General features: G+C 42.9%; 5 protein-coding genes across 16 annotated transcripts in view; 4 read left to right on the forward strand and 1 right to left on the reverse strand.

The window, feature by feature from the left end:
- Positions 1 to 24,084, reverse strand: part of LOC122618428 (protein furry) — a 47,720-nt gene that overhangs the window by 6,220 nt on the left and 17,416 nt on the right. For all 8 annotated transcript variants that reach the window (XM_043794862.1, XM_043794867.1, XM_043794866.1 and 5 more), the window contains 8 exons: positions 22,975 to 23,138; positions 5,513 to 5,632; positions 5,208 to 5,341; positions 5,031 to 5,129; positions 4,827 to 4,961; positions 4,590 to 4,761; positions 4,424 to 4,529; positions 4,026 to 4,361 (listed from right to left, as the gene is read on the reverse strand). In XM_043794862.1, coding sequence (XP_043650797.1) covers positions 4,026 to 4,361; positions 4,424 to 4,529; positions 4,590 to 4,761; positions 4,827 to 4,961; positions 5,031 to 5,129; positions 5,208 to 5,341; positions 5,513 to 5,632; positions 22,975 to 23,138 — 1,266 coding nt within the window. The remainder of the gene's footprint in view (positions 1 to 4,025; positions 4,362 to 4,423; positions 4,530 to 4,589; positions 4,762 to 4,826; positions 4,962 to 5,030; positions 5,130 to 5,207; positions 5,342 to 5,512; positions 5,633 to 22,974; positions 23,139 to 24,084) is intronic.
- Positions 204 to 1,069, forward strand: LOC122618436 (serine protease 1). The gene has a single exon (XM_043794878.1). The coding sequence runs from the start codon at positions 207 to 209 to the stop codon at positions 981 to 983; it is 777 nt and encodes a 258-aa protein (XP_043650813.1). The 5' UTR covers positions 204 to 206; the 3' UTR covers positions 984 to 1,069.
- On the forward strand, positions 1,286 to 2,150 carry LOC122618434 (serine protease 1-like). Its single transcript, XM_043794875.1, has one exon. The coding sequence runs from the start codon at positions 1,313 to 1,315 to the stop codon at positions 2,117 to 2,119; it is 807 nt and encodes a 268-aa protein (XP_043650810.1). The 5' UTR covers positions 1,286 to 1,312; the 3' UTR covers positions 2,120 to 2,150.
- Positions 3,033 to 3,920, forward strand: LOC122618435 (serine protease 1-like). Its single transcript, XM_043794876.1, has one exon. The coding sequence runs from the start codon at positions 3,043 to 3,045 to the stop codon at positions 3,835 to 3,837; it is 795 nt and encodes a 264-aa protein (XP_043650811.1). The 5' UTR covers positions 3,033 to 3,042; the 3' UTR covers positions 3,838 to 3,920.
- On the forward strand, positions 6,824 to 21,655 carry LOC122618429 (galanin-like G-protein coupled receptor npr-9). Of its 5 annotated transcripts, none has more exons than XM_043794869.1 (7): positions 6,824 to 7,650; positions 12,635 to 12,777; positions 13,263 to 13,504; positions 13,921 to 14,042; positions 15,878 to 15,996; positions 16,115 to 16,185; positions 21,037 to 21,655. In XM_043794869.1, exons 1-7 carry the CDS (start codon positions 6,979 to 6,981, stop codon positions 21,132 to 21,134), a joined length of 1,467 nt encoding a protein of 488 aa, XP_043650804.1. In that variant the 5' UTR covers positions 6,824 to 6,978; the 3' UTR covers positions 21,135 to 21,655. The 5 variants fall into 5 exon arrangements, 2 of the variants coding, with proteins under 2 accessions (XP_043650804.1, XP_043650805.1); XM_043794870.1 differs by lacking the exon at positions 6,824 to 7,650 and adding an exon at positions 8,003 to 8,182; XR_006326025.1 differs by lacking the exons at positions 6,824 to 7,650; positions 12,635 to 12,777; positions 13,263 to 13,504; ... (1 more) ...; positions 15,878 to 15,996; positions 16,115 to 16,185 and adding exons at positions 16,605 to 16,943; positions 17,005 to 17,186; positions 17,243 to 17,330.

Consider the following 24,084-nt stretch of genomic DNA (forward strand, 5'->3'; position numbering starts at 1 on the left):
TAGGCAATATGGGTTTGAAAATAACAATGTATTTCTTTGTTAAAATGTATTTCCCTGGCAAAAGTATCTTAGCTAATACCCACACTCATTAAGTGTGGAAAGCACTGATAACCCACGATGAGTTCGGGACTAATTACCTCCAGCATTGTGCAACCATTTCTTCTATAAAAAGCAAATACCTGAGCGGTATAGATACAATTTTAAGCATGACTAAAAAGCTGGTTCTGTTCCTTTTGTTCGTTGCCACGGCCAGTGCCCACAGGAATCGCAATCGTACGGCTCATCATGGTGGTCCCCAGGATATCATCGTGAATGGCTATCCGGCCTACGAGGGCAAGGCACCGTATGCAGTCGGTCTGCGACTGAGCAATGGAGCCTTGGGCGGCGGATCCGTAATTGGAAACAACTGGGTCCTGACCGCTGCCCACTGCCTGACCACCGATTCAGTGACCATCCACTACGGATCGAATAGGGCCTGGAATGGTCAGCTCCAGCATACGGTGAACAATGCCAACTTCTTCCGGCACCCCGGATATCCGAACAGCGCTGGTCACGACATCGGACTCATTCGCACTCCGTACGTGAGCTTCACCAACCTGATCAACAAGGTTTCGCTGCCCAAGTTCAGCCAACAGAGTGAGCGTTTCGAGAACTGGTGGTGCGTGGCCTGCGGCTGGGGAGGAATGGCCAATGGTGGGTTGGCCAACTGGCTGCAGTGCATGGACGTGCAGGTCATTAGCAACGTAGAATGTGCCAGGTCATACGGATCGGTGGCCAACACCGATATGTGCACCCGGGCCACCGACGGCAAATCCGTGTGCGGTGGCGACTCCGGCGGAGCACTGGTCACACACGACAACCCCATCCAAGTGGGCGTAATCACCTTTGCATCAGCCGGCTGCAAGTCCGGACCATCGGGCTACACTCGTGTCTCCGATCACTTGGACTGGATCCGGGAGAAGTCCGGAATCGCCTATTACTAACAAGGGGAATCGACCATTGATTGAATTGCGTAACCATTTATGCAGATATTTTTGTTGCACTTCAAATGTACATATGTAAATATATATCCACTATGAGCAGAAAAATGACTCCAATCGTTTTAATAGAAGAAAAATGGGAAAATATTAAATTATGTTTAGTGGTTTAACAGGGAAAAAGTTCTTGAGTTGATTAAAAATCAATATTTTATTGCATTTGTGGCTACGAGTATCTGTGGTACAAAGACTAAACCAATCCGTCATCGATAAGACCACCGAATCGTATATAAAAGCGCGTTGTTCTGGGCAGAGTACTAAGTTTCTTCCTAGCCATGAAGCTGTTCCTTCTTACTCTCTCCGTGGCCTTGGCCGTGGTGGCCGCCTCCCCAGGCTTCAACCGAACCAGCCTCCTGCCCCAGGTGACCATTTCCGAAGGTGCCGAGGGTCGCATCGTCAACGGCTACCCAGCTCCCGAGGGAAAGGCTCCCTACATTGTGGGACTGCTGCTCCGCACCGATGGAAGCAACGGTGCCGCGGTTGGTGGTGGAACCATCATCGCCAGCGACTGGATCCTGACTGCCGCCCATTGCCTGACCACCGACTACGTGGAGATCCACTACGGATCCAACTGGGGCTGGAACGGAGCCTTCAGGCAATCCGTCCGCCGTGACAACTTCATCAGCCATCCCGACTGGCCCGCTCAGGGCGGTCGTGACATCGGTCTGATCCGCACTCCCTCCGTGAGCTTCACCAACCTGATCAACAAGGTCGCCCTGCCCAGCTTCAGCGAGGAGAGCAACCGCTTCGTGGACACCTGGTGCGTGGCCTGCGGATGGGGCGGTATGGACAATGGCAACCTGGCCGACTGGCTGCAGTGCATGGACGTCCAGATCATCAGCAACAGCGAGTGCGAGCAGGCCTACGGCAGCGTGGCCAGCACTGACATGTGCACCCGCCACTCCGATGGCAAATCCTCCTGCGGAGGCGACTCCGGTGGTCCCCTGGTTACCCATGACAACCCCCGACTCGTGGGAGTGATTACCTTTGGCTCCGTTGGCTGCCACAGCGGTCCCTCTGGCTACACCCGCGTCACCGACTACCTGGGATGGATCCGTGACCACACCGGCATCTCCTACTAAACTCTTAGTACATCCTTTGTATTCTTTTCAATAAACTTTTCTTATAAAATACAATTGTACGTCACTTTTTTAAATGTAGTAATGAACAATATCTCACTTTTATCTCTGGAAGTTCGGTATTAACAAAGGTCTATTTTAAAAGTGCAATATCTTCTAAAAACTGCTGCAACTACAAGGTACTAGGACTACGTGCCCCATAGAAGGTTGCCACCCACCAGGTGCCCCATACGAAGTACTCCGTACATGGTTCCCCCCAAAAGGTGTTGCATGCTACAGTTGTAAACGTGTATTTAAGTGTACGAGTATATATTTTTAGCATCCCCATACTCGTTGTCAACAAAAGATTTCATTCACACGCCATAAAGTGCTGCGCAGGTGGTCCTTGGAATGAAGTACTTTTCTAATTAAATACATTTAGTAAAATATAAGTAGTTGGCAATAAGGCGTGTGCTAATTGTAGCCCAGTAAGATAACAATAGGGAGTCTAAGATAACCGAGCCAGCAAAAGCCCCTTGTGTGAAATCTGACGTATTTACGGCTTGTTTTGTTATGTTTTGGCTGGGATCTGGGCTAGCGAAAGTCTACTATATTATTTGGATGTCGTGACATTTCATTTCTTAGACCTTAATTTATAGAACAGCTTTTACTCTTATCTATACTTGCTTCACAAGGGGTACACTAGATTTACGAGCCAGTATTGGTCCCAGTATATTTTGCATTTCCTACTTGAGATCCTACATCCATAACAAATGATTGGAAATACACACTCCGAATTCAAGTGCAAGGCATGAATGAATTTTTGAAGTATGGGTGAGATATCTTTCAGAGTTAATTGTTTGTGAGAAGCCTTATCAATAACCAGAGTCTCACAAATCGTATAAAAGCAGGTTGCCGCGACCAGAAGAATAAGTTTCTGCACAGCCATGAAACTGTTCCTGCTAACTCTCTCCGCGGCTTTGGCCCTGGTGGCCGCCTCCCCGACCGGCCTGAACCGCACCAGCCTCCTGTCCCAGGGACCCGAGGGCCGTATCGTCAACGGCTACCCAGCTCCCGAGGGCAAGGCCCCCTACATTGTGGGCCTGTTCCTGCTCAACGACGGTAGCAACAGTGGTGCCGTTGGTGCTGGTAGCATCATTGCCAACAACTGGATCCTGACTGCCGCCCATTGCCTGACCACCGACTACGCGGTGATCCACTACGGATCCAACTGGGGCTGGAACGGTGCCTACCAGCAGACCGTCCGCCGTGACAACTTCATCAGCCATCCCGACTGGCCATCCCAGGGCGGCCGAGACATTGGTCTGATCCGCACTCCCCATGTCGACTTCAACGGCCTGATCAACAAGATCCCTCTGCCAAGCATGAACGAGCAGAACGATCGCTACCAGGACACCTGGTGCGTCGCTTGCGGATGGGGCGGTATGGACAACGGAAACCTGGCTGACTGGCTGCAGTGCGTCGATGTCCAGATCATCAGCAACAGCGAGTGCGAGCAGGCCTACGGCTCCGTTGCCGGTACCGACATGTGCACCCGTCACGCCGATGGCAGGTCCGTGTGCGGAGGTGACTCCGGTGGCCCCCTGGTTACACACGACAATGCTCGTCTCGTCGGTGTGATCACCTTTGCCTCCGTCAGCTGCCACAATGGACCTTCTGGCTACACCCGCGTCTCGGACTACTTGGAATGGATCCGCGACCACACTGGCATCTCCTACTAAACGGCTTGGGAACAGTAATGACAATGTGGAGGATTCTTCAGCAAAGTCTTTGCCTTTCTAAATAAATTCATTTAAAAACTGCATAACTTCTTGGCTACTTCTTGACTTGGGCACCAAATATTAATATCAACTCCATATTCCTTTACCTATCAAACGGGTTTTAATTTATAAAAAACAGAACAACTCACCTGTGGAACCCACTGATCGGCAAACTAACATCGGGTAGAAACTCAGTGAGCGGTGCAAAGTATCCGCCATATTCCGGCATTGGCAGTGGATGTGGATGGGCGTTTGGCGGAGCATCCGACGTTCCGCGCAGCTCCACATTCTCCTCCTGCCGCAGTTCCGGATCGTTGATCAGTATATCCTCCGGTCGAGGCAGTATGGAAGGTCCAGATGCTGCCCGAATCTTGTCGGCGCCACGAGGTGGACGATTGCCACTGGAACCGGGAGTAACTGCCGCGGCGGCAGCAGCTGCTGCTGCTTGGGTATAGGCCCTAATGCCGCTGTCCGATTTGCAAGTACTGCGAAAGATATATATTTAATATTACTACCATATAAAGGGAAATGAACCATATGGTCTTACCCGATTTTGATGGGATCCTCTCCGCTGTGCCGCTTGGTGTGAATTGTGCCCTTTTCGACAGCCAGGTCCTGAATCCTGGAGTCATTGATGCCACCTGCTGCTTGGCCTGTCGCAAGGTAATCAATTAAATTGAATTAAAATTTCAAAAGAACCTTAAAAGACGTACCATCAGCACTGTGACTGGATGCCTTTCGCATGCTGGTCAGTCGGTAGAAAGGTGGCGTCTCCGTGCGCTCAATCAGACAGTTGAGCGTCTCCACAGTCTGCAGCTCCGCCATGAGCTCATCCAGCAACCGATCCGGACAGCTGCGCACCAGATAAAGCGCCACTCGCTTGGCCTGATGAAAGGAGTTTTTGAATACATTAAAACCACTGCTGGTAAAAGTTTAAGTCCGAAACTTACGTAGGGCAGCAGTTCAGTGGGTGCCATGCCACTCATGATTACCAAGTAGCGCAGTATAACCTTCAGATTGTTCGGCCAAAACTGGCAAAGGGTGCCCCACAACTCCTCGATGTCGCGTGGATGGGCGTCGGAGAACTGCAGTGGAAGCAATTAAAGATTAAAGTCCATCCGCTGTGCGGGAGATATCAGCATATATCCTCTTACCTTGGCTGTGATGTAGAAGAGATTGTTCAGAATCATTTCCGTTGCCTCCGTTGAACCGGTGCCCTCGCGTCGTCCACGCGTCCCTGAATCCGGAAAATACTGCCAAAGGATAGAGGGGGCAAGGGTTTGAATCCGTCTCCGGTTTAAAAACGGAAAGCCATTTCATGCTTCGCTTACCATTATGTAGGAAAGGGGCGTCGCGGGCGGCACACTTGTGGCCACCAGCTCCATGTTCTGCAGCCAGGGAAGGAGGCACTGCAGCAGCAGGGCACGCACATCCTCCCGTGCGCTTTGGAATCGATGGGTGATTTCTGTAATGGGATATTCAAGAAGTATTGGTAAATTTAGCTTTTTCCGCCTGTTTCAGGCATTTATGATTTTGTTTCAGGCATTTATGATTTTGTTTCAGGCATTTATGATTTTTTTTCAAGCATTTATGATTGGGTTTCACGTTATTCATAGTAAGAGATTACGATACTCACCAGAAAATATGGACATGGTAAGTTCCGGTCGCAGCTGCGCCAGTTGCTTCGACAGGAAGCGCTGGGATCGGCAGTAAGCGCTGCTCAGCAAGACGTCCAAGGTGCCCACCTTATCGTCCTCTGCAAAGGGGGGTAAAAACACAGTGGGTTTAATATTAGATCTCGTAAAATTGTACGTAATTTTAAAGCCCAACCAGGATGCACTGCAGCAGTCTGTGCGGCCATTTGGGAGCTCCTCACTCGAGCACGGCCAAAAGGCAACTACGTAGAAACACATAAGTATAACCTCCGGTAATGGCGTTGGCCATTTTCCAATGTCAGTGAAGCGAGCTTTTCCGGCATCTGGAAAAGTGCGACGGTGGCGGCGGCTTGTTATTGTTTTTATTACCGCCCAGTGACAATGTGAAGACAAGGATTCCGCTTCACAATGTTGGCTGTTTAGTGGCCCATTGTCTAGCACCTAGTGGCGTTGTTCTCCTGCTGCGAATCCTGCTGGGCTAATCCTTCGACGGAACAAACTACCACTAGTTGCTGCTGCTGCTGCTCCTGCCAACCCTGACCTTGTCACCTGTTGATTTTATGAATGAATCCGCGCCGGCGCAGTGGCCGGGAAAAGAGCTTTCACTTGGCGCCTTCCAAGGGGCAATCGAAAGCAGTTTAAAAGGCTGCCACGTCCATTGTCTCGGCTTAGTTGCGCGCTCATTGTCCTGCTGGTTGGACGAACCGGCAAAGAAAACACCTCACAACTAGGCACCAAGTTAAACAGAGCGTTTGAAAACCGGCGGGTTTCAAAAAAAATTAAAAAAAATAATTTCTTTATCAATTGCACCAGCACACATTCCGAAAATAAGCGAACGAATTCGATTCCGAGAATTATCCATTAATTGCAAAAATATCGAAAAATTTCTTTGGCTTGCGAACCAAAAAGTTTAAAAATAAAACTAGACTGCAAATAAATTGTGCTTTGTGAAAACAAGAACCCTCAGAAGTTTTGAGCAAAACAAGAACTTTTTGTGTGTGGCAAAAGTTTTTGTTTTTTATAAATTTTTACCTGGCGATTGCTCTTTGTTTACATCATTACGAACTGTGAAGAAAAAATTGTTTGCCCGATAATGAACTTATAACACATAGGCGAGCAACAATCGAGAGTTCGAACAAGTTTGCCGAAGAAAAAGTTTGGCAGAAAGTTGAAAAGTTGAAAATTCTTAATTAAGATTAAGTTAAGCGGAAACAGGAATTCGAGTGAAAGTGCCAACAAGTGAAATAGTTTGGTTGGCCAATCAAAAAAGAATCGATCACCTTTCAATTGCAATAGACAAACATATGTCGGAGGAAATGCAAATAGTTTTTGCCTTTGACCTTCTTCAATTAAAACCGATATAAACAGATATAAATAGCACAGTGCAGTAATGAAAGTGTCGAACACAAACTGTTTTGCATATATTTCAATATAAAACCAATTCCAAATGACTATTGCCACCTTAAATATGGATATGGAGTATATGGTCAACAGTAGTGACAATGCAACTGCGACTACAGAAGCAGATTTTAGTCCCACTTTGGGCGATTCAAATGTCACGGAATACAATGCCACAGGGATGGACGCGAATGATTCGACTGGCGAGGATGAGGAGATGCTGAAGATAGCCTTCTTTATAGGCGATTTCGTGCACCAGTACTATATACCAGTGGTTTGCTGCACGGGCAGCATTGGGAACATCCTCTCCGTGTTCGTCTTCTTCAGGACCAAGTTGCGGAAGTTATCCTCCAGCTTTTACCTGGCCGCTCTGGCTGTGAGCGACACCTGCTTCCTGGCCGGACTCTTTGCCCAGTGGCTGAACTTCCTCAACGTGGACATCTACAATCGGAACTACTTCTGCCAGTTCTTCACGTTCTCCAGCTACCTGGCCAGCTTCTGCTCCGTCTGGTTTGTGGTCGCCTTCACCGTGGAGCGCTTCATAGCGGTCATCTATCCACTGAAGCGCCAGACCATGTGCACCGTGCGCCGGGCCAAGATCGTCCTGTTTTGCCTGACCCTCGTGGGCTGTCTGCACTGTCTGCCCTATGTGGTGATTGCCAAGCCGGTGTTTATGGCCAGACTGAACGCCACCATTTGCGATCTCAACACGGAATACAAAGTGAGTGTGCTCTCAAAAATGCAAAATGCCATTAGCCATTGTTTTGTGTGGTTTATACACTGGCGCATACAAACAAAACCAATTTACCCACAAAAAGTGAAATTTATCTCAAAGTGTTGATTTTGTAAACAAATATTTTCGGTTATTAACATAGACCCCCAATGGGCACAGAAAGCTTTGAGCAATATATGAATGAAGCCCATGAAATTTAATGAAAATTGGTTTATTAAGCAATAGTTTAAAGTATATGCGCATGCCACAAGACATTCACTATTTAAATGGTATAAACATACACACAGCTTCGTACTTTAATGGTATTTGAAAGATATTTAAACGATTCGGGCCATTTTGGATTCAAAGCGAAAACTTCTCGGGTTGTAGCAATTTCATGCAATGTCATGCATCAAAATTCAGACTTCATCTATCGCATTCCTACAGTTCTCTGAATTTTTCATATGGGTTGCCACTAACAACAGCGACACAACGCAAATTTATCTACCATTTCCCGCACCAATATTTGGCTTTTCAAAAGGTAACCCACACGTGGGAATGCTGGTATTTGTATTTTTTTTTGTCTACATACATATGTATTGGAATTTGAATTTGAGTGGCATTGTATGTTTTGCCTTGGCAAAAGGCCAGCTACATTGTTGTCAAATACTTAACAACAAATAAGTTTTATGCATTCGATTTGGGTGAGTGAAAGTTGTCTGGAAAATGATAAGCAGATGTTTAAAAGGTTGATGAAGTTGATTTTTAAAAGGATAATCTGAGGAAACTGTCAAAGACATTTACAGCTGTTTTCCGGCCAAATTCCGACTTGACAGCTCCGAAAACTCTCGAATCCTTCGTCACTTTTGCTCGTCCTGTTTGTGACACTTTGTCAATTAGTCGCAATAAATACCGCCAAGATATGCCGATCATGCGCCGCTCGGCAAGACGAAGTGCCTACTAATTTGGCCAAAACTAGAGCAATTAGTCAATTAATTGGGTTCCAAAAGACGAATAGCCCACCGCTGTGTGTGTTAACTGGGAAAATTAAGCATGCATTGGCGAGGAAAAAAAGGCCCCACAAATTGGCTTGAGAACGGGTCAAACAAGGGTCCAGTAAAGGAAAACAGCGGAAAACCAAAAATGTCAAGACGGTTAAACCAGATAAAAATTTGCTGAAAAGTCGAAGATATAATGCTCTTATAAAGCGAAAATATATGAGAAGAATTCCTGGTCCAGCTTTGATTGAAAGCCATTTACAGTTTATAATAGCAACCTTCGTTAGTTTTTCATAAATATACTTCAGTTTTCATACACAAAAATGGGAAAACTTTCCATTTATTAATCCTGCGGAGTAACGCCGATCGAATTTCAGCTTTTTTGCGAAATCCATAGCATTAACTGCGCTGCAAAATTCAAGGGAACATTTCTTTTATTTTCGCTCAACAAGTTGGGTAAACTACGATGACCAGGATGGCTGAAAAACAAAAGGGCATTTCAGCGACCCGTAAGCCAAGACAAATATTTTTTCTGGCCCCGCAGCACAAACAGGACCAAAAAAAAAACAGAAACATCGAATCCAACGCCAGGCACGTGAACCAAGCGACTGACTGGGTGTGTCCACTGCGTCTGAAGGATGACAAGTCCAATTCTCAAGGCCCAATAAATCTCAAATTTCACTCGCTTTTCAGCTGTTTACCTTTGCCTGGGCGGCACTCGCGCTTTTCAGGCCTGAAATTCAATGCTAATTTTTCACTATGCGTGGGCCATGCGAACGACATGCAATGCAAACAGAAGGCCAGAAGTACAGAAGACCAGCAGATCCAGGATACAAAGTGAGACTCAGCCAGGCAGACAGCCAGCAAGGCAGACCTATTAGCGAAATTGGCCCCAATGAAGCGTTAAGTGTCGCGCCTACGTTTATTTCCCGATTCGATTGGTAGCTTGATGGATGAGTTGAGCGAGCGCAGCTCCCTAGACTCCACTGGCCATATGCGCTTTCAATCAGCGAAGGTTACACTGAGGAAAACATGTGCAGCATGATATACTTCAAAAGCTTACAAAAGCATCGAGCTGTTCTTCCCACCGACCTTTTTGATCAGATCTTCTAAGTACTCAACTTGTTGCACTTGCTAAACTTGTTTTTTGCGCAATCATAAGTAAGGCAAAAGTTGGCACAAATATTTCTAAGTGCACCCGCGAATTGTAAGCAATTTCGTTTGACAACCATTCCGTTTGAGCGATGGCAACCACGACTCCGAAGCCAGTCCACGTCCACAGATGTCACAAGTCTAGCGGCCAGGGAAATATGCACGAATTCCATTGGCAACCATCTGCTGGGCGCCCGTATGATTTCGATGTGAGTGGGGGCAGTGGAGGCAGTGTGGGTGGCCACATGGAAGCTGCAGCGTGCGGTAAACAATATTGCCAAACGGGAACACAGAAGGCCACATAAATTTTGAAACAGACATCGCTTCTAAGCTGCAAATAGACGCTTTGCACTTGGCGGTAGGTACATATATTGAAAGAAACAAATCATTGTGTAATAGCCTTTCGGATGAAGTAGGAGCAGCAGAGACGCTCCTCCGTGGAATCGCGACCAGATGCTCCTCGGGAAGCTCCGCAAGTTGACTTTTACGGAGTAGGCTTCTAATGAATAGCCAAATTACCAAAGAAGCGTTGCCTAATTTTCAGCGTTCGCAGGAAATGGCAATCCTAATTAAAGTTGGGAAACTGGAAACGTCCATTACTCCTTGAATGGTATTCAATTTAAGCTCTTTTTGATAATAAAATTCGATCCCTCACCCAGTAGCCGTCAATAAAGTTGCCGCCCTTTGAAGTGACTAGGCAGCAGATGGATGTGATGCCAAATGGAAATCGACTAAGCTCATGAAAATCTCAATGTGGCAAACTAAGGCCACAGGAAGTGACCAAAGATAGAGCACAAATAAAATATTCATGGAATTGAATAGGAAGTGGCCACTGAATCCCCAGGGGCATGGGTAACATGCGTAACATTTATCTCCGGATATGGCTTATACCAATTTGCATTCGAGCTGCAAGACTTCCATACATCTAACATTTTCTTTGATTCGACTTTGAATAAGATTTGCAAACTTTTTCTTTTTATTCGTTAAAATGCAACCAAAATCCGTAGAATATTCCGTTTATCTTCAAATTGTGAAATGTTCTCTCGGAAACTTTAAGTACTTATTTTCCCCAATTCAATTCAATACATACTGATTCGAAATGGGTAAAACTTCGTTTTGAAGGTATACCAAAGCAAAAGAATTAGATTTTCTTCAAGATTAATTATACTCCCATAACAATTTCGTGTATTAGGAGCCTCAAAGGGCAGACAACTCACATCATCATCGTCGGTTGATTGAAAATTTACGAGCTATTACACTTTGATCCACTTGACACACAACGGCGCCAAAAAAAAAAAAGGGAAAAGAAAAAACTGGGATGCCCTTCCCAAAAAAGCAAATAGAACAGTAAATAGATTGAATGGTTTGGTCAAGCAGGTCAGCTTTTACGATTATGACGGCCATTGGGGGATTTTCCAGAGTGTTTTTCAAGGTGTTTAGTGGCCAAAAGCCCCTGAATCAAATGGCCAGTCGACAAATAAACTGGCCGATCAATAGATGACCATTTCAACTCCCTTACTAAGCTGACACAAAATATAAAAAGTACAGAATTCATAGAACAATTAAAGTGAGCACCAATTCGGTTCATCTTTTAGGCGCTTTAAAACCATGAAGAAAAAAATGAAAATGTAATCAAAACACTACATACCATGTGGGCTAAAGATGTTCGCCGATGGCGGAATATTTAAATTGATTATTGGGAACGTTTTCGGGTACAGATTGTAAATATATTGCAGATGAAAAGGATGGGCATAAAATAAGTAGATGATCTAGTTCGATTTGGTCAGTAGGTGACTAACATAATTGCAATACACTTTGATGAATGCCAGCACTTCAAATTATGCAAATTGAGAGAAGCCGCCAGGAATTACGACCCAGCACACTGATGATGATGGCATATCTAGAATATTTAAACTTACATAGCTGGCCGACCAGCTGCTTTGATTAGAGAACTACGGGTGCGCAGTTAGATGTGCCTTAATGGATGGTAATGCGCTTATGGACTTCCATTTCTGGTTAATTGTGATTGAAATGAATGGAATTGCTTTGGCCAAAAATTAGCCTAGCCAAATGGCCAGCCACATCTGTGTTTTTGGGGAAATTAATTCGAGCGTCCTGGAACGTTTCAGATTGAACATTTCGGACATGAAAATATGCAGGCGGACAGGAATTTGCGTGCTCGAAAGCTTTCACTTTCACCCCCCGGGGAAAGTGGAAAATAAATGCACAAGACGATGTGAAAATAGTTTACCCCTTTCAAAGCAGAGAGTCCGGGAAAAGCAGTGGGGCCGAGCAGAAAATGCCGAGATTAAAAAACAGGCCAAAAGGTCAAACTCTTGTTGTTAAGAGCTGGAAACTTATTGGCTCAGCTTGAAATAATTCTGTTAAATCTCCCAGCCAGCGAATTATGCAAATTGAAACAAGATCTTTTCAAGGAAATGAGGTTTTAAGTTGCACTGGAGATTTTACCCAAGCCCAATGGGTATTTCGATTTGAAAAAAAAAAGAAGACCGACACACTAACTAACTTTCCACAAGCTCTGTGTGTCACGCAAATGGATTACGAATACTATTTCGTTTTCTAAATTTAATTTATTTTAGCCAATGAAAAAAAGTTCTGTGGTCGCTCAGACCAAATCCCAACCAAAACTTTAGTTTGCTCGAAATAAGATTAAAGCCAGTGGGTGTGGCAAGGCCAAACTACGTACCCGTGGCGTATACTCAATTTAGTGTACGGTTTGCGTATACGCCACGTTGGCCCAGCCACAAAAGCCAATCGAATTGCAGCCACAGCGCCAGGATGATAATAATAATAATAAAAAAAAACAACCCTCTCATTCGCAGGAACAACTGGCCCTCTTCAACTACTGGGACTCCATTGTCGTCTACGCGGTGCCCTTCACCACCATCGCCGTGCTGAACACCTGTACAGGTTGCACGGTGTGGAAGTTCGCCACCGTTCGCCGAACGCTGACCATGCACAAGATGTGAGTAGTGACCACTGGACAATCGCTTTTCGACTCATTGACCCTGGGCATAAAAAGCCATTGGGGGGATTTTGTGACAAGTTCGTAAAAAAGAGAAAACAAAATGTCATTGCTTCACTGGCTTTGGGAATTGCATTAAAATTGCTACATATGCCTATAGTACATTGCCGCAGAAAGGGTTAATTTAAAAGGTTCCGCGTAATTTAATTTTATCCATAAATACATATCCACCCTCCTGTGAAAGTATATTTATTTTAATCCCAATTACAAGATAAATCTGCAATTCCAAGTGGATTATTTAAACACAAGATTTAAACTGTAATCCGTAAAGCCGACAGCTTTACAAAGTACCTACTGTTTGCTATTTGCAATTTACTAGTTTGAGTATTGTACTTTACTTCTCTGGAGAAGCTAACAATGTGCCAAGTAACTTTTTCCTCTTTTAGAAATTCCAAATGCACTTTTGTTTTATTTTTGCCGTTCAGGAAGCCACAAACGAACAGCATGCCATCGAACTCGTCGAACTCATCGGGAGGGACATCTGCAGTGGCCTCGTACCGCATTTCGGCATCGCTGAAGCGCCAGAAGTCGACGGGAACGCATCCAAGTGGACAGCATATTGTGGCCAACAGGCAGCCGGATGATCAGGAGCAACAGCAACAGCAGTCGCAGCAGCAGCATCAAATAAACAATTGCCAACACCATTGCGAGATTACGCAGAAACCAGGTAAGAGCCCTCGGCTGGCTTTTCATTCGGAAAATGTCAGAGGCTTCAGTACACCTGACATTCACTGAGGAACTCCGTTCTGCTGACATTTGCCGGCAACTTGGCACTGGCTAAAAAGCTAAAACTTTTACTTAAGCCATTTAAGTTGGCTCGGCAAATTGTGAATTTGTTTGATGCCATTTCGCAGGCAACGGGGTCTGACATTAAAAATGACACAACAAAAGACGCTGAAAGCTGGAGCAAAAATTGTATGAAAAACTTTCTGACAGCTGCAGTCTTAGTCAAGTTGTTGCGACACTGACAAATTGCCAAACAATTGGCCAACTATTACATATAATTTCCAACTAATTATAAAGTCTGCGCGAGTGTGAAGGTTGTCTCAGCTTAACTCTTTGCTTCTTATTTATTTTTCATAGCCCGTCGCAAGGTACAGAACTCATCGCAGCTCAAGGTAACCAAAATGCTGCTAATTGTCTCAACGGTCTTTGTCTGCCTCAATTTGCCGAGCTGCCTGCTGCGCATCGAGGCCTATTGGGAGGTAAGTGATGCACACATAATGGCTTCTCTTCTGGGCCAATCAGTAAATATCTGCTTAAATATCTCCGCCATTATATCGTGCCTCAAAGATGGCACATTTGCATTGTTACTTCGGCACAATGATGGAGCACTACTTTGGGCTGACCCAAATAATTGTATTAGCAGCCCTTGGGCGGATACTACATGGGGAGTGGGACAAGTTAGCTAGGCAAATGTACACCGAAAACAATTGGTGTGGATGGAAGGGTACTTAAAATATACGTAGTTGCCAACAGAGAGGGCGAAGGTTAGAGTAAAGTGTATATGCTGTGCTGGCCAGATCTTCCTTTGAAAGGTATTGCTGGTATAAAATCCAATCAGTAATTTCTCCCAGTGGAAGCATGCTTAATGCCCGGCCAAAACAATGCACACCAAGTAATAGTAGTGTCATAAGTTGGACGTCAGCTGTCTGCTACTAATTATCTGCCCACAAATGCGAGAGACGGCGTTGAAGCCCGGATCAATTTCTGAACCATACCCTCATATCTGAGCTGGCCAGGACAACAGTGGAAATGCTGTCATGACAACTATAAACTGTTTTAGTTGCTTGTGAGGATGGGGATCGAGGACAACTCCTGCTGCTCCCGTCCTGGTTGAAATCCTTTGCCTTCCTTCGCCCACTTAGCTCAACTGTAGTGTTAAATCCAGGAATTGCTTACATCAAAAGGCAAAACATTTTAATGTCCTCGCCAAGTGAGCACACACACACACACACTGGTTGGCATGGTGAATGGCACATAGGTCTTAATTATGGTTTAATTAGTTTGTGCACTTTGGAGGCAAATCGTAAAAAAATAAAATCAGTTTCGTGTCAAAATAAATACACTAGGTTATGCATAGTCGCAATGATGATCGGGAAGATTAATTACTATAGGGAAACTGCAAAAATGCTACCGAAATTCAATTAAAATTTCCTGTCATTTACTCGTAATTAAGCTTACTACTGAAAATGAGATAAACTTTGGTGAATGAAGCATTTAAGCTCTTTCGAACTGCATAAATGTTAATTAAATTATTCGAATCTACACACACGAAATTAAAGGGTGCTTTTTTTCAATATTGTGTGTTTGTCAGAAGTAAATTATTCTTTCGTTGTTAAATTTCTGCTCTATTTGGCCTAAGAAATATCAAAGCATTCTGCAAACTGCTGTCAATCTAAATTACGCCAAATTGAATACATGTCGTCAACTGTCTCAGCTTTGACACATTTTATTTGTATGCAAAACAAATCGTCGGCGCTGAGATGCTGTCCCAAAAATATCAATACCTTGTTGGGCGATTTAAGTAACTTAAACCAAAATCTCAGACTTTATAAGACAGTTCAAAAAATCGGAATTTTAAGAGTTTTTTGTCATAATGGTTACATGTATTCCAGTGTTTCATAGTATTGATTTTTTCTCCCCGAATTCACATGTCAACTCTAAAATGCCGCAAAATCAAACATTGATTGAGACACGAAATTAATTGAGCGGAAAAAGAGGGACGACAGACAAGAGCTGAATTATTATTCGGACATTTCCTTCGAGATTAGGGAGTCAGAGGTTAGGGGTTAGGGGTCAGGTCAGCAAGCACGTGCGCATTACACATAATGAACGAGATGAATTACTAATTCCAGAAATTATTTAGCCATTAGTGAGTTATGAAAAATGCTGCAACAGTATCGCTATCCCCCTTAGAAGCTCACGGGTCAAAGTCAGCAGTTGCCAGGACAACGTATAAGTTAATAATTGGCAGACATATTGCGATTGATGCTATTACCATTTATGCCATTTATTGTATTTTTCCATCATTTCGCAGACGGATGCGGCCCGAAACGAGAATTCCACAATTGCTTTGCAATATATTTTTCACGCTTTCTTCATCACCAATTTTGGCATCAATTTCGTGCTTTACTGCGTCAGTGGACAGAATTTCCGGTAAGTAATGCGCCGCAAATTACCCCAAATGACGCATGTTTATGGAACTGCCTTTTATCAGCATTTAAATACATTTATTACCATTTTCCTTTCCTTTTCTTTTTTTGTATTTTCACAGCAAAGCCGTATTGAGTATTTTCCGAAGGGTTTCATCCGCTCAGCGGGAGGCAGGAAACACACAAGTGACAGGTGAGTGGGTGAATTTCTCTGCAGTGAAAAGGGATAAGGGCACATATTGCATTCAAATGAGAAAATCTCGTATGACAAATGCGATTTTATGTGCTCGAAAAGCTTAAACATTTGATTTGATGTGCAAGGCACAGTTGATATTCAGAGACTTTACTCACAAGGTTCCTTAGGAAATCTCCAGTGAGATTAGTGCATTTTCTACTTATATTCAAATCCTTTCAGACATACGAGTTTAGTGGGATTTGTGCCAAATTATGCCAGACTTAACTGAGATTAAATGTTGTATCAGTACAATTGATTTACCCAAAAGCTTTCTACATGCATAAACAATAGCGTACAGTTTCAATTGTATTCAATTCGTTAAGCTAACGATATTAAATTTAATAGGAAACGTTTAAGACAATAATATAGAGAACACAAAGGCGGTTGGTTGGTAGAGAACATTGCACAGAAAATGCCCTGCAGTCAGCCGGCAGAAGAAGTTTAGGATTTCTACTTTGCAACTTAAATGGTTCCTTCCTGCATGGAATAATACAACACACTGGACTTTGCTGGTTCAAACTTTACTTCGGTGCTTACTTAACGCTGGTTAAATCGTGTACAAAAAACGCCAACAAGATTGTGGTTTTCCACAGCTGCTGCGCTTGACATCTGCACTTGGGGAAAAAGGTTCTAAAACGTGTTGCAGCTGAAACTTGAATGCAATCTAAGTTGCTCCCAATAATAATATCTTTGATGATGAAGGATGAAGGATCTCAGTAAGTTTTTCAGAGATGAGATTTGCTGATTAGAGAATCTGTGACAACTAACCAGTTGCAGAATAAACGCTTTAACGTACACTCGGATTTTCTGGCTGATTCTGCTGGCTTGACAAAAACCCAGATAAACTCAGCTCAGCCAGGCACAAAGCGGATGTCTGTAGCAGAGATTCGTATGCATTAAAGTGGCCACTACACTTTCTTCTTGCGAATTACATTTTCCCCCTACCATCCGAAAGAGTGGTACACTAATTGTTGTTTTGTTCCTGTTGCTGTTATTGCTGTTCTTCCTCCTCCAGAGACGTGGAAAACTTTTCCTATAAACGCCCCAGCAGTGGAGGCAAACAAATCAGCATCTAACGCCACGCCTGCTGTTAATGAAAAGCGGTAAGCAATGTCAACGGGGGGAAAGCCAAAGGAAAAGGGGTCAAGAAAAGGCGGATGTAAGCACTAATCAGGAATGGAAAAGGATAATAGAGTAGAATACTAGAGACTAATTCGCCCTCCATCATAACTGACCTTAAGTTAGCTAACGGCCACAGTCATCACTATTGCTAACGAGAATATTCAAATCGGATTTTCCCCTGGGTCACTTTCATAATTTGCTCGATAGAGAAGAACTTAAAGTTATGAATGCAAATCACCTTTTAATTGCCCACTTTATACGAATGCAATTTGGCAGACATGCAACTGGGGAAAGTGATGTTCCTTTCCGCTTGAGGAAACTTTCTCATGCATTCAATAATCACTTTAACGTATGCCCCCTGGTCGGCAAACTAAAAGCCATTATGCAATACATTTATGTAAAAATGTAGTTGACCGCCAGCTTAGCAACACACTTTAATTTAATCGAATTATCATTGTTGGAAAATAGTTCATGAATATTATTTAACAATGGGTATTGATTTCAAATGACAAAAACGTTGCCAACAATGTAGTTTGGCCTAATACAGATTCAATATAAATATTAATTCATTTTTATATGGCTTGTTTTGAGTTTTCCACTTGCCTGCTTGAGCAGGCAGCAAATATTCACCCCACCCACACTTTCGATTCAACCATCATTCATTCACCAGTCGTAAAATTTAGTTTTACGATTTTCCAGCTCACCTTCGGGGGCATTCATTTTTAATATACGAGTATTACCAAGGCCAAGACCATTTTTGAAGAGCTATTTTTCTTCAGCTCTCTCGGGTGGTGTTAAAGTAAAGACATAAAAATGTCCAGGTGCATATTTGCTTTAAAGTATGGTTTTCCACTTGTTAATTAGAAATGTTAGCCAATTCGTTAAAAGCGGGAAATAGAGTAAACGGAAAACGCAAGTCAGTTTCAGCAACTGTGTTACACAAATCCAGTCAACAAGGCGGTGGAAAAAAGAGCCTCGGTTAAAGTGAAATTTATATGTAAATGAAAATGAAAACTGGGGAAAAGTAAAAGGCAGACGGAAAGCGACAGAAGGATTCTTTGGCGGAAGCTGCGAGCTTAAAAGGATCAAACAGGACAAGAAAGTGTGTTCCATGCAAATATTTACACCATGCAAATACTCGAGGTGTCCTTGTTTTGTTTGCGTGTCCAGTGGGTAAAAGGGGGGAGGGATTTTCACATTTGCAACAATTGAATTTACATTTAACAATGTCGCCATGAAAGAGATGTACCAAAGTGATTACTGTTTGCTGTTAGTACTCTTCAACTTTCTACATTTCCTGGATTTCTTAATGTATACAAGTGTAAGTTTAGTTACCTGGCAAATGCCAGTTTGTTAACCAAAACAGATTGTCATCATGGAAAATGTAAAATCGAATACTAAATCTCAGTGCACTCTGATTGATCGACGTGTATTTTCAAAATGAAAATCGCTCTCGCTAAAATCGAAATCCGGTCAAAATAATCCGAAAATCAAAGAGCGGAAATTGATGAGAAAAGCGTGGCGTTCGCACATTAAATTACCTCCCCCCTCTATGTGCGCCTAATCACGGCCTGGGGCAAGTGGTATAGTTAAGTTTCGCCAATACATTTTCTTTTTCGCGTGGCATTACTCATACGCAACGTGGTACGTGTGCTGAATGCAATGGCAATTGCCGCTCCCCTCGGGATCCGCCCTCATTTAGGTGTTGCTTATTGGCCATAAATTACCAACCTATCCAGTCACGCATCCTCCTTAAGATGCCTCGTTGTGGAAGCCAATCCCTGTGCCCTCAAGTCGTCTCCTTGGCGAGTCAATCAGTGCTTTTCTCTGGAGAAGACAGTGCCACTTGCCGACACCTGCTAGTCAAGCATGGGAAGAGGCAACTAGACATGTTTTACCTTCGTTGACTTAAGGTGCTATAGATTGCACGCCTTAAAGGTGGCGAACACCATTTCACTTTCCGTTTATGAAAACGTTAATATTCTGAGAATTATTTAACAAGCTGCTAACACTGTCGACAATAAAATACGCTTGGTCCATCGCTTTAGTAAATATTGTGTAAGAAGACTCATTTATAATGATTTATCGCAGATGAAGCATGAGTTTGGCCAGGAAATGACAGTTGTGCGTTGAATAGTGAGTGGATAGCCGAATGTAGCCTTGAACGCCTCAAAATGGAAGCATACTTATAAATTTCACAGAGCCAGACTATTCATTGAGAAAACAACACGACAATTCACTTAGGATTTCGATGGCTTCCGTTTGATAAAAGATGCTGAAAAGATGCTTGTGTGATGACGAGACGCGTATGATCTTCTATGGGTGACTGTATAATTTATTTAATAACTCACTAGAAACGGTATCAAAAAAAAAAGTAGTCACCGAAATGCTGAGAGCTTCAAGCAGCGTCGAAGCACGTCATCATTAATCTTGCCGGGCCGCAAATATCCACACATGGCAATCAACAAAAATTTGGACGGAAAACGCCAACGAGGGTGGAATTATGCTCAAGAAGCTCAAGTGGCAGATTGCTATTTATATATGTTGTTTGTTGACTTTCCCGGAGGGACATTTTAAATAATTAAAGGGGAAACAAAGTGTGTCAGATGTCAGGCGGCTGAATAAAAGTTTAATTTTGAGGTGAATTGAAATGAGCCGCAAATATACAATTACTGCCAAAGGATAAACCATAATTACCCAGAGCAAAGATCATAAAGGAAGAAATGCAAACACGACAGACAAACATGATTTTCATTGAAGAGTGGTCTCCGTTTATTGGCACTTTTTCGGGCCTTGTTTGCTTTTGAACACGAATGATTGATTAGCTCAGATTGCCATGAAACACAATATGTTGAGAGCAAAAACGGACGAAAGCAAGTGAATTGAATATGGTTCTACACTTTCATAACACAGCTAACAGCTAACAGCACCCGAATGAATACTTTTGATTCGTTGAGTTTTCCGGGGTTTTAAATCCGATTTGTTCCTTGTTCGAGTGGTTCTTCTGGTATACCCATAAATTTGGTCCCAAATAAGCTAAAAGCCAGTTAAGCAGCCATTGAAAATCCCAAAGTACCGAATTTATAATCTACTTTTGTGCGCCCTGCTGGGACTTTGATACGACTGACAACGCAAATCCAAAGTCCAGGTGAATGACAGCATGAAAAAAGGTCGCAAAAATGGCACCAAAAAACAGGAGCAAATAAGGATTTAGTCTTACAATTAATGCCCTAATGATTTATCTGGCTTCAATAATATTTATTTTTGACTTTGAAATGTTTATTTACGACATAACGATAATCCCAAAGAGCGTGAAAGGACTTTTGTGTCGAATTGGGGGCAAATACACTTTTTATAAATTATTTAAATTAAAGTGACCCACCTTAAAGTAATTATAGTGGATAATTCTTTAGAAAGGCGAAGCTTTTTATGGCTACTAATTGAAATCTTAACCCTTTTTTGTGGTGTAAGTTTCGCAAAAGAATCCTTGAGCAGCCCGAACTATTTATGCATATTTCTGGAAGTCTTAATTATAACACAAATAGCACAAATTAAACGGTTAAACTCAATCTATAAACTTACGTAACGATTTGTCGATATGGCAATTCGCAAACGAAAGAGACTTAATTAGGGTTTTTTTTACCTTTTACCATATAGTTAACCGAACTGTTTGGCTTTTCGTTTCAGTTTCTGAATATTGTCGCAATACTGGCACCTCCACTCGACGTCGGATGATGACGCAACATTGTTGGAACGAAATGCACGAGTTGCATCCACTCAAGTGAATGGCTGAGCTTACGGGAAAATTAACTTAGAGGCTGCAAAGGCCAATGGATGATGTGAAATTGCGAAATACGCCGCGGGATGAGCCGGCATTTCGTTTTTAATTAGATTTCAGCAAACATAATATGAATAAGAGCACAAAGAAAGTAAAAATTACTTTACGGAATGCGAGGAATACAAGCGAGACCGTTGTTTGTGATGTTTGTCAAGGCCAAGCGAAATCAAACAAAAATGATAAAATGAAAAAAATCAAAATTACGAATGAACCGCAAAACGCCGACTTCATTTATTTAAGTGTTTAACTAACCACATAGTAATAGGATAATTAACTTTTGTTTTGCTTACAAAAGTATACGCATATTTAAGCAGCTATTATACAAAACCCAAAACCCCAAAAATCAAATTCAAATCCGCACGCAAAACTTAATTGAAACCTAACCACAGAAACACATTTTGAAAACGTCAATCGTAAAGCCCAATAGATTAGATTAATAAAAATGTATTTCCTGTCTAACCAACCAAACGCGAAAATGTATTCATGTAATAAATGTTAATTTCGTTAAATGAAAATTCGGCAATGGTGGCTTTTGATTGGATTGGCTTTCCAATCCATTTCAGCGTAACAATTTCAGATGACTTAACATTATTTGAATCAACTTTAAAGGGCGGACTTTTACAACGACTTTGTTGTACATTTCTGGCAGCTTAAAGCAACTGCATGTTCGCAATGCTGAGCTGAGGCAATTTCAGTTACGGATGCTGAGCAAATGCCAGGGATTTATTATTATATTTTTAACATTACAGGACTAAGCTTGTATTGCAGCAACCTGGACAAAAGGCAACCCAAACCTCATCAGCTTAGTGCAAAGGCAGAAAAAAGGTCAAAGACTGCGTTCACGTGGACGGACAATGTTTTTCAGTCAACATCTTAAAGTCCTTCAGCAACGAACTCAACAGAAACAAAAAGCAATTGAAAAACTTCAAGTGCAAACATAGAAATTGCGCTAATTATAAATCTAGTGGGATATCTGCCTCCTAAAATCCTTCTCAGAAGTGGAAAACAATGGTGCAGGCTCAATTTTATGGAGGAATATCTACAGAGATTAGCCATAAGCATTAAGGATAAAAAAAAAGGTACGCAGAAGTGGAAAATTCCAATCTTCCATCGTTAAATGTAAACAAACTTCAACGGAATCAGAAGACATCGAATACGCGGGCATTTACGCATACAAAGCTTGTTAAATCTTCTTATGTAATGCAATAAAAATTCTACAGGCACTCCCGAGGTAAAATAATAATAACAGGATGGTACGCACATATATCTGAAATTAAAATGCAAAATTCAAGCACCAACAAACAAGGAGAATAAACACCACTTGCCACACGGCGAAACATAACGAATAAATATGGTCTACCCTCGAAGGAATTGTACTGAAAGGTGAAAACCCCAAATTCACTTCAAAATTTGAGTTGCTTTTCATCATTCTATAAGTAGCTTAGCCTTTAGGAAATAGTGGAAACCGTATGTAGATTTATTTAAATAAATGGCAAAGCTAAATATTTAGACTTTTAAGAAATTTAAAACGCACAAATAACTGAATACCATTTTTTATGGCAACCCGAAAGTTAAATCACATATTTAAGATGCAAGGAGTTGAAATAACTAAACTTGTTTTATGAACAATTCAGTTTATATATTGTAGTTTGTAACAAGTGTGATATGCAATTGAATTGCAGCCTGGAGACTCCACCATGCCACTAAAAAGTTCTCCTTGTCACTTAGTTTTCATTTTATTGCCATTAGCCCGCTTTACGTGTCGCTTTAGTAGGGAAATCTCATACCTTTTTCGTTCTCGCTGTGCAAAGTGCCCACCACGCTGCCAAAGAATCGCTTGTCCAGGATCTGCAGCAGTTGCAACGCCGTTGCATGCACCTCCACTCGAGGACAGCCCGTCATTAGGAGGGTCACGGTTATCACGGATGTGTAATGGTCGCACGGGTATTCCCTGTAATTAGAGTGCAAAGAAAGGCGAGCGCTTTAAGAAGGCTTACAAAGTAACCTAATGAGGTTGTTGGCTTGTGGTTACGCGGTTCCCTGCTCCACACACAATGCCGTGCCGGAATTGTTCAGCTCCAGCAGCACTCATGCCAGAAATCAACAGTTGTTGCTCCATCTGCAACAGCACCTGGCACCAGCACCAGCACCAGGCACCATCACCAGTTCCTGGTAACCGACCAGAAAAGCCATCCCCCCATCCAAAATCCCGACAGATCCATTAAAACGTCGTAGCCCACTTTCAGACTCGCTTGTTTGCACACACACACGAATGCAGACGTTTGGGATGGATGCATATACGCAAATTTGTAGCCCCCGGCGGGGTGTGGAATAACACCTTCGGACCGGAGGGAGATACGCTTTCGCAGATCCACCACCTCACCCACCCGTCCAACCCATTTCACTTCTTCTGCACTGGGTTCTGAATTGAATAATTTACGCAAATCGATTTTCGCTTTGCCATCCCCACAAACGCAAGACACAAGGCCTGGGCGCTACAAAGTATGCTGCGGTTTAAGTTCGGCTTGAAAGAAAAAAGGAAATGCACGACTTATTTGTATGGTCGAGGGCCTTGTATGGCCGTAAAGACCAAAGTTCAAGGACAAATGGCTAGCTATTGAAATAATGCGAATTCCGAGTCGCAAATTGCCTGCTATAGCCAAGCGAATCCAAAACCCAAGCCCAAAACCGTTTAGATAATATAAATCATTCGTTGGCGATGCTTTTTCCGATTTTCTCGACGCCTTTAAATCGCCGGAGAATTTTAAAGAATTTTTCACACCGCCCATTAAAACTAAAATGGTATTCGCTTCGATGTGCCAACACCATGCCAACGCCAACTGCCACAAAAAAAATCTGGACAAGCGGAAAATAAAGTCGAGAATGCCACGCGCTGG

This window comes from Drosophila teissieri, chromosome 3L, assembly GCF_016746235.2.
Source record: "Drosophila teissieri strain GT53w chromosome 3L, Prin_Dtei_1.1, whole genome shotgun sequence".
Classification (NCBI taxonomy): Eukaryota; Metazoa; Arthropoda; class Insecta; order Diptera; family Drosophilidae; genus Drosophila; species Drosophila teissieri.

Bases quoted from the DNA above. Each gene is read 5' to 3' on its own strand.
- LOC122618435 (XM_043794876.1), top strand. From the start codon at position 3,043: ATGAAACTGTTCCTGCTAACTCTCTCCGCGGCTTTGGCCCTGGTGGCC.
- LOC122618434 (XM_043794875.1), top strand. From the start codon at position 1,313: ATGAAGCTGTTCCTTCTTACTCTCTCCGTGGCCTTGGCCGTGGTGGCC.
- LOC122618436 (XM_043794878.1), top strand. From the start codon at position 207: ATGACTAAAAAGCTGGTTCTGTTCCTTTTGTTCGTTGCCACGGCCAGT.
- LOC122618429 (XM_043794869.1), top strand. From the start codon at position 6,979: ATGACTATTGCCACCTTAAATATGGATATGGAGTATATGGTCAACAGT. The intron at 12,778-13,262 runs GTGAGTAGTGAC...TTTGCCGTTCAG, and splicing joins ACGCTGACCATGCACAAGAT to GAAGCCACAAACGAACAGCA. The intron at 15,997-16,114 runs GTAAGTAATGCG...GTATTTTCACAG, and splicing joins GTCAGTGGACAGAATTTCCG to CAAAGCCGTATTGAGTATTT.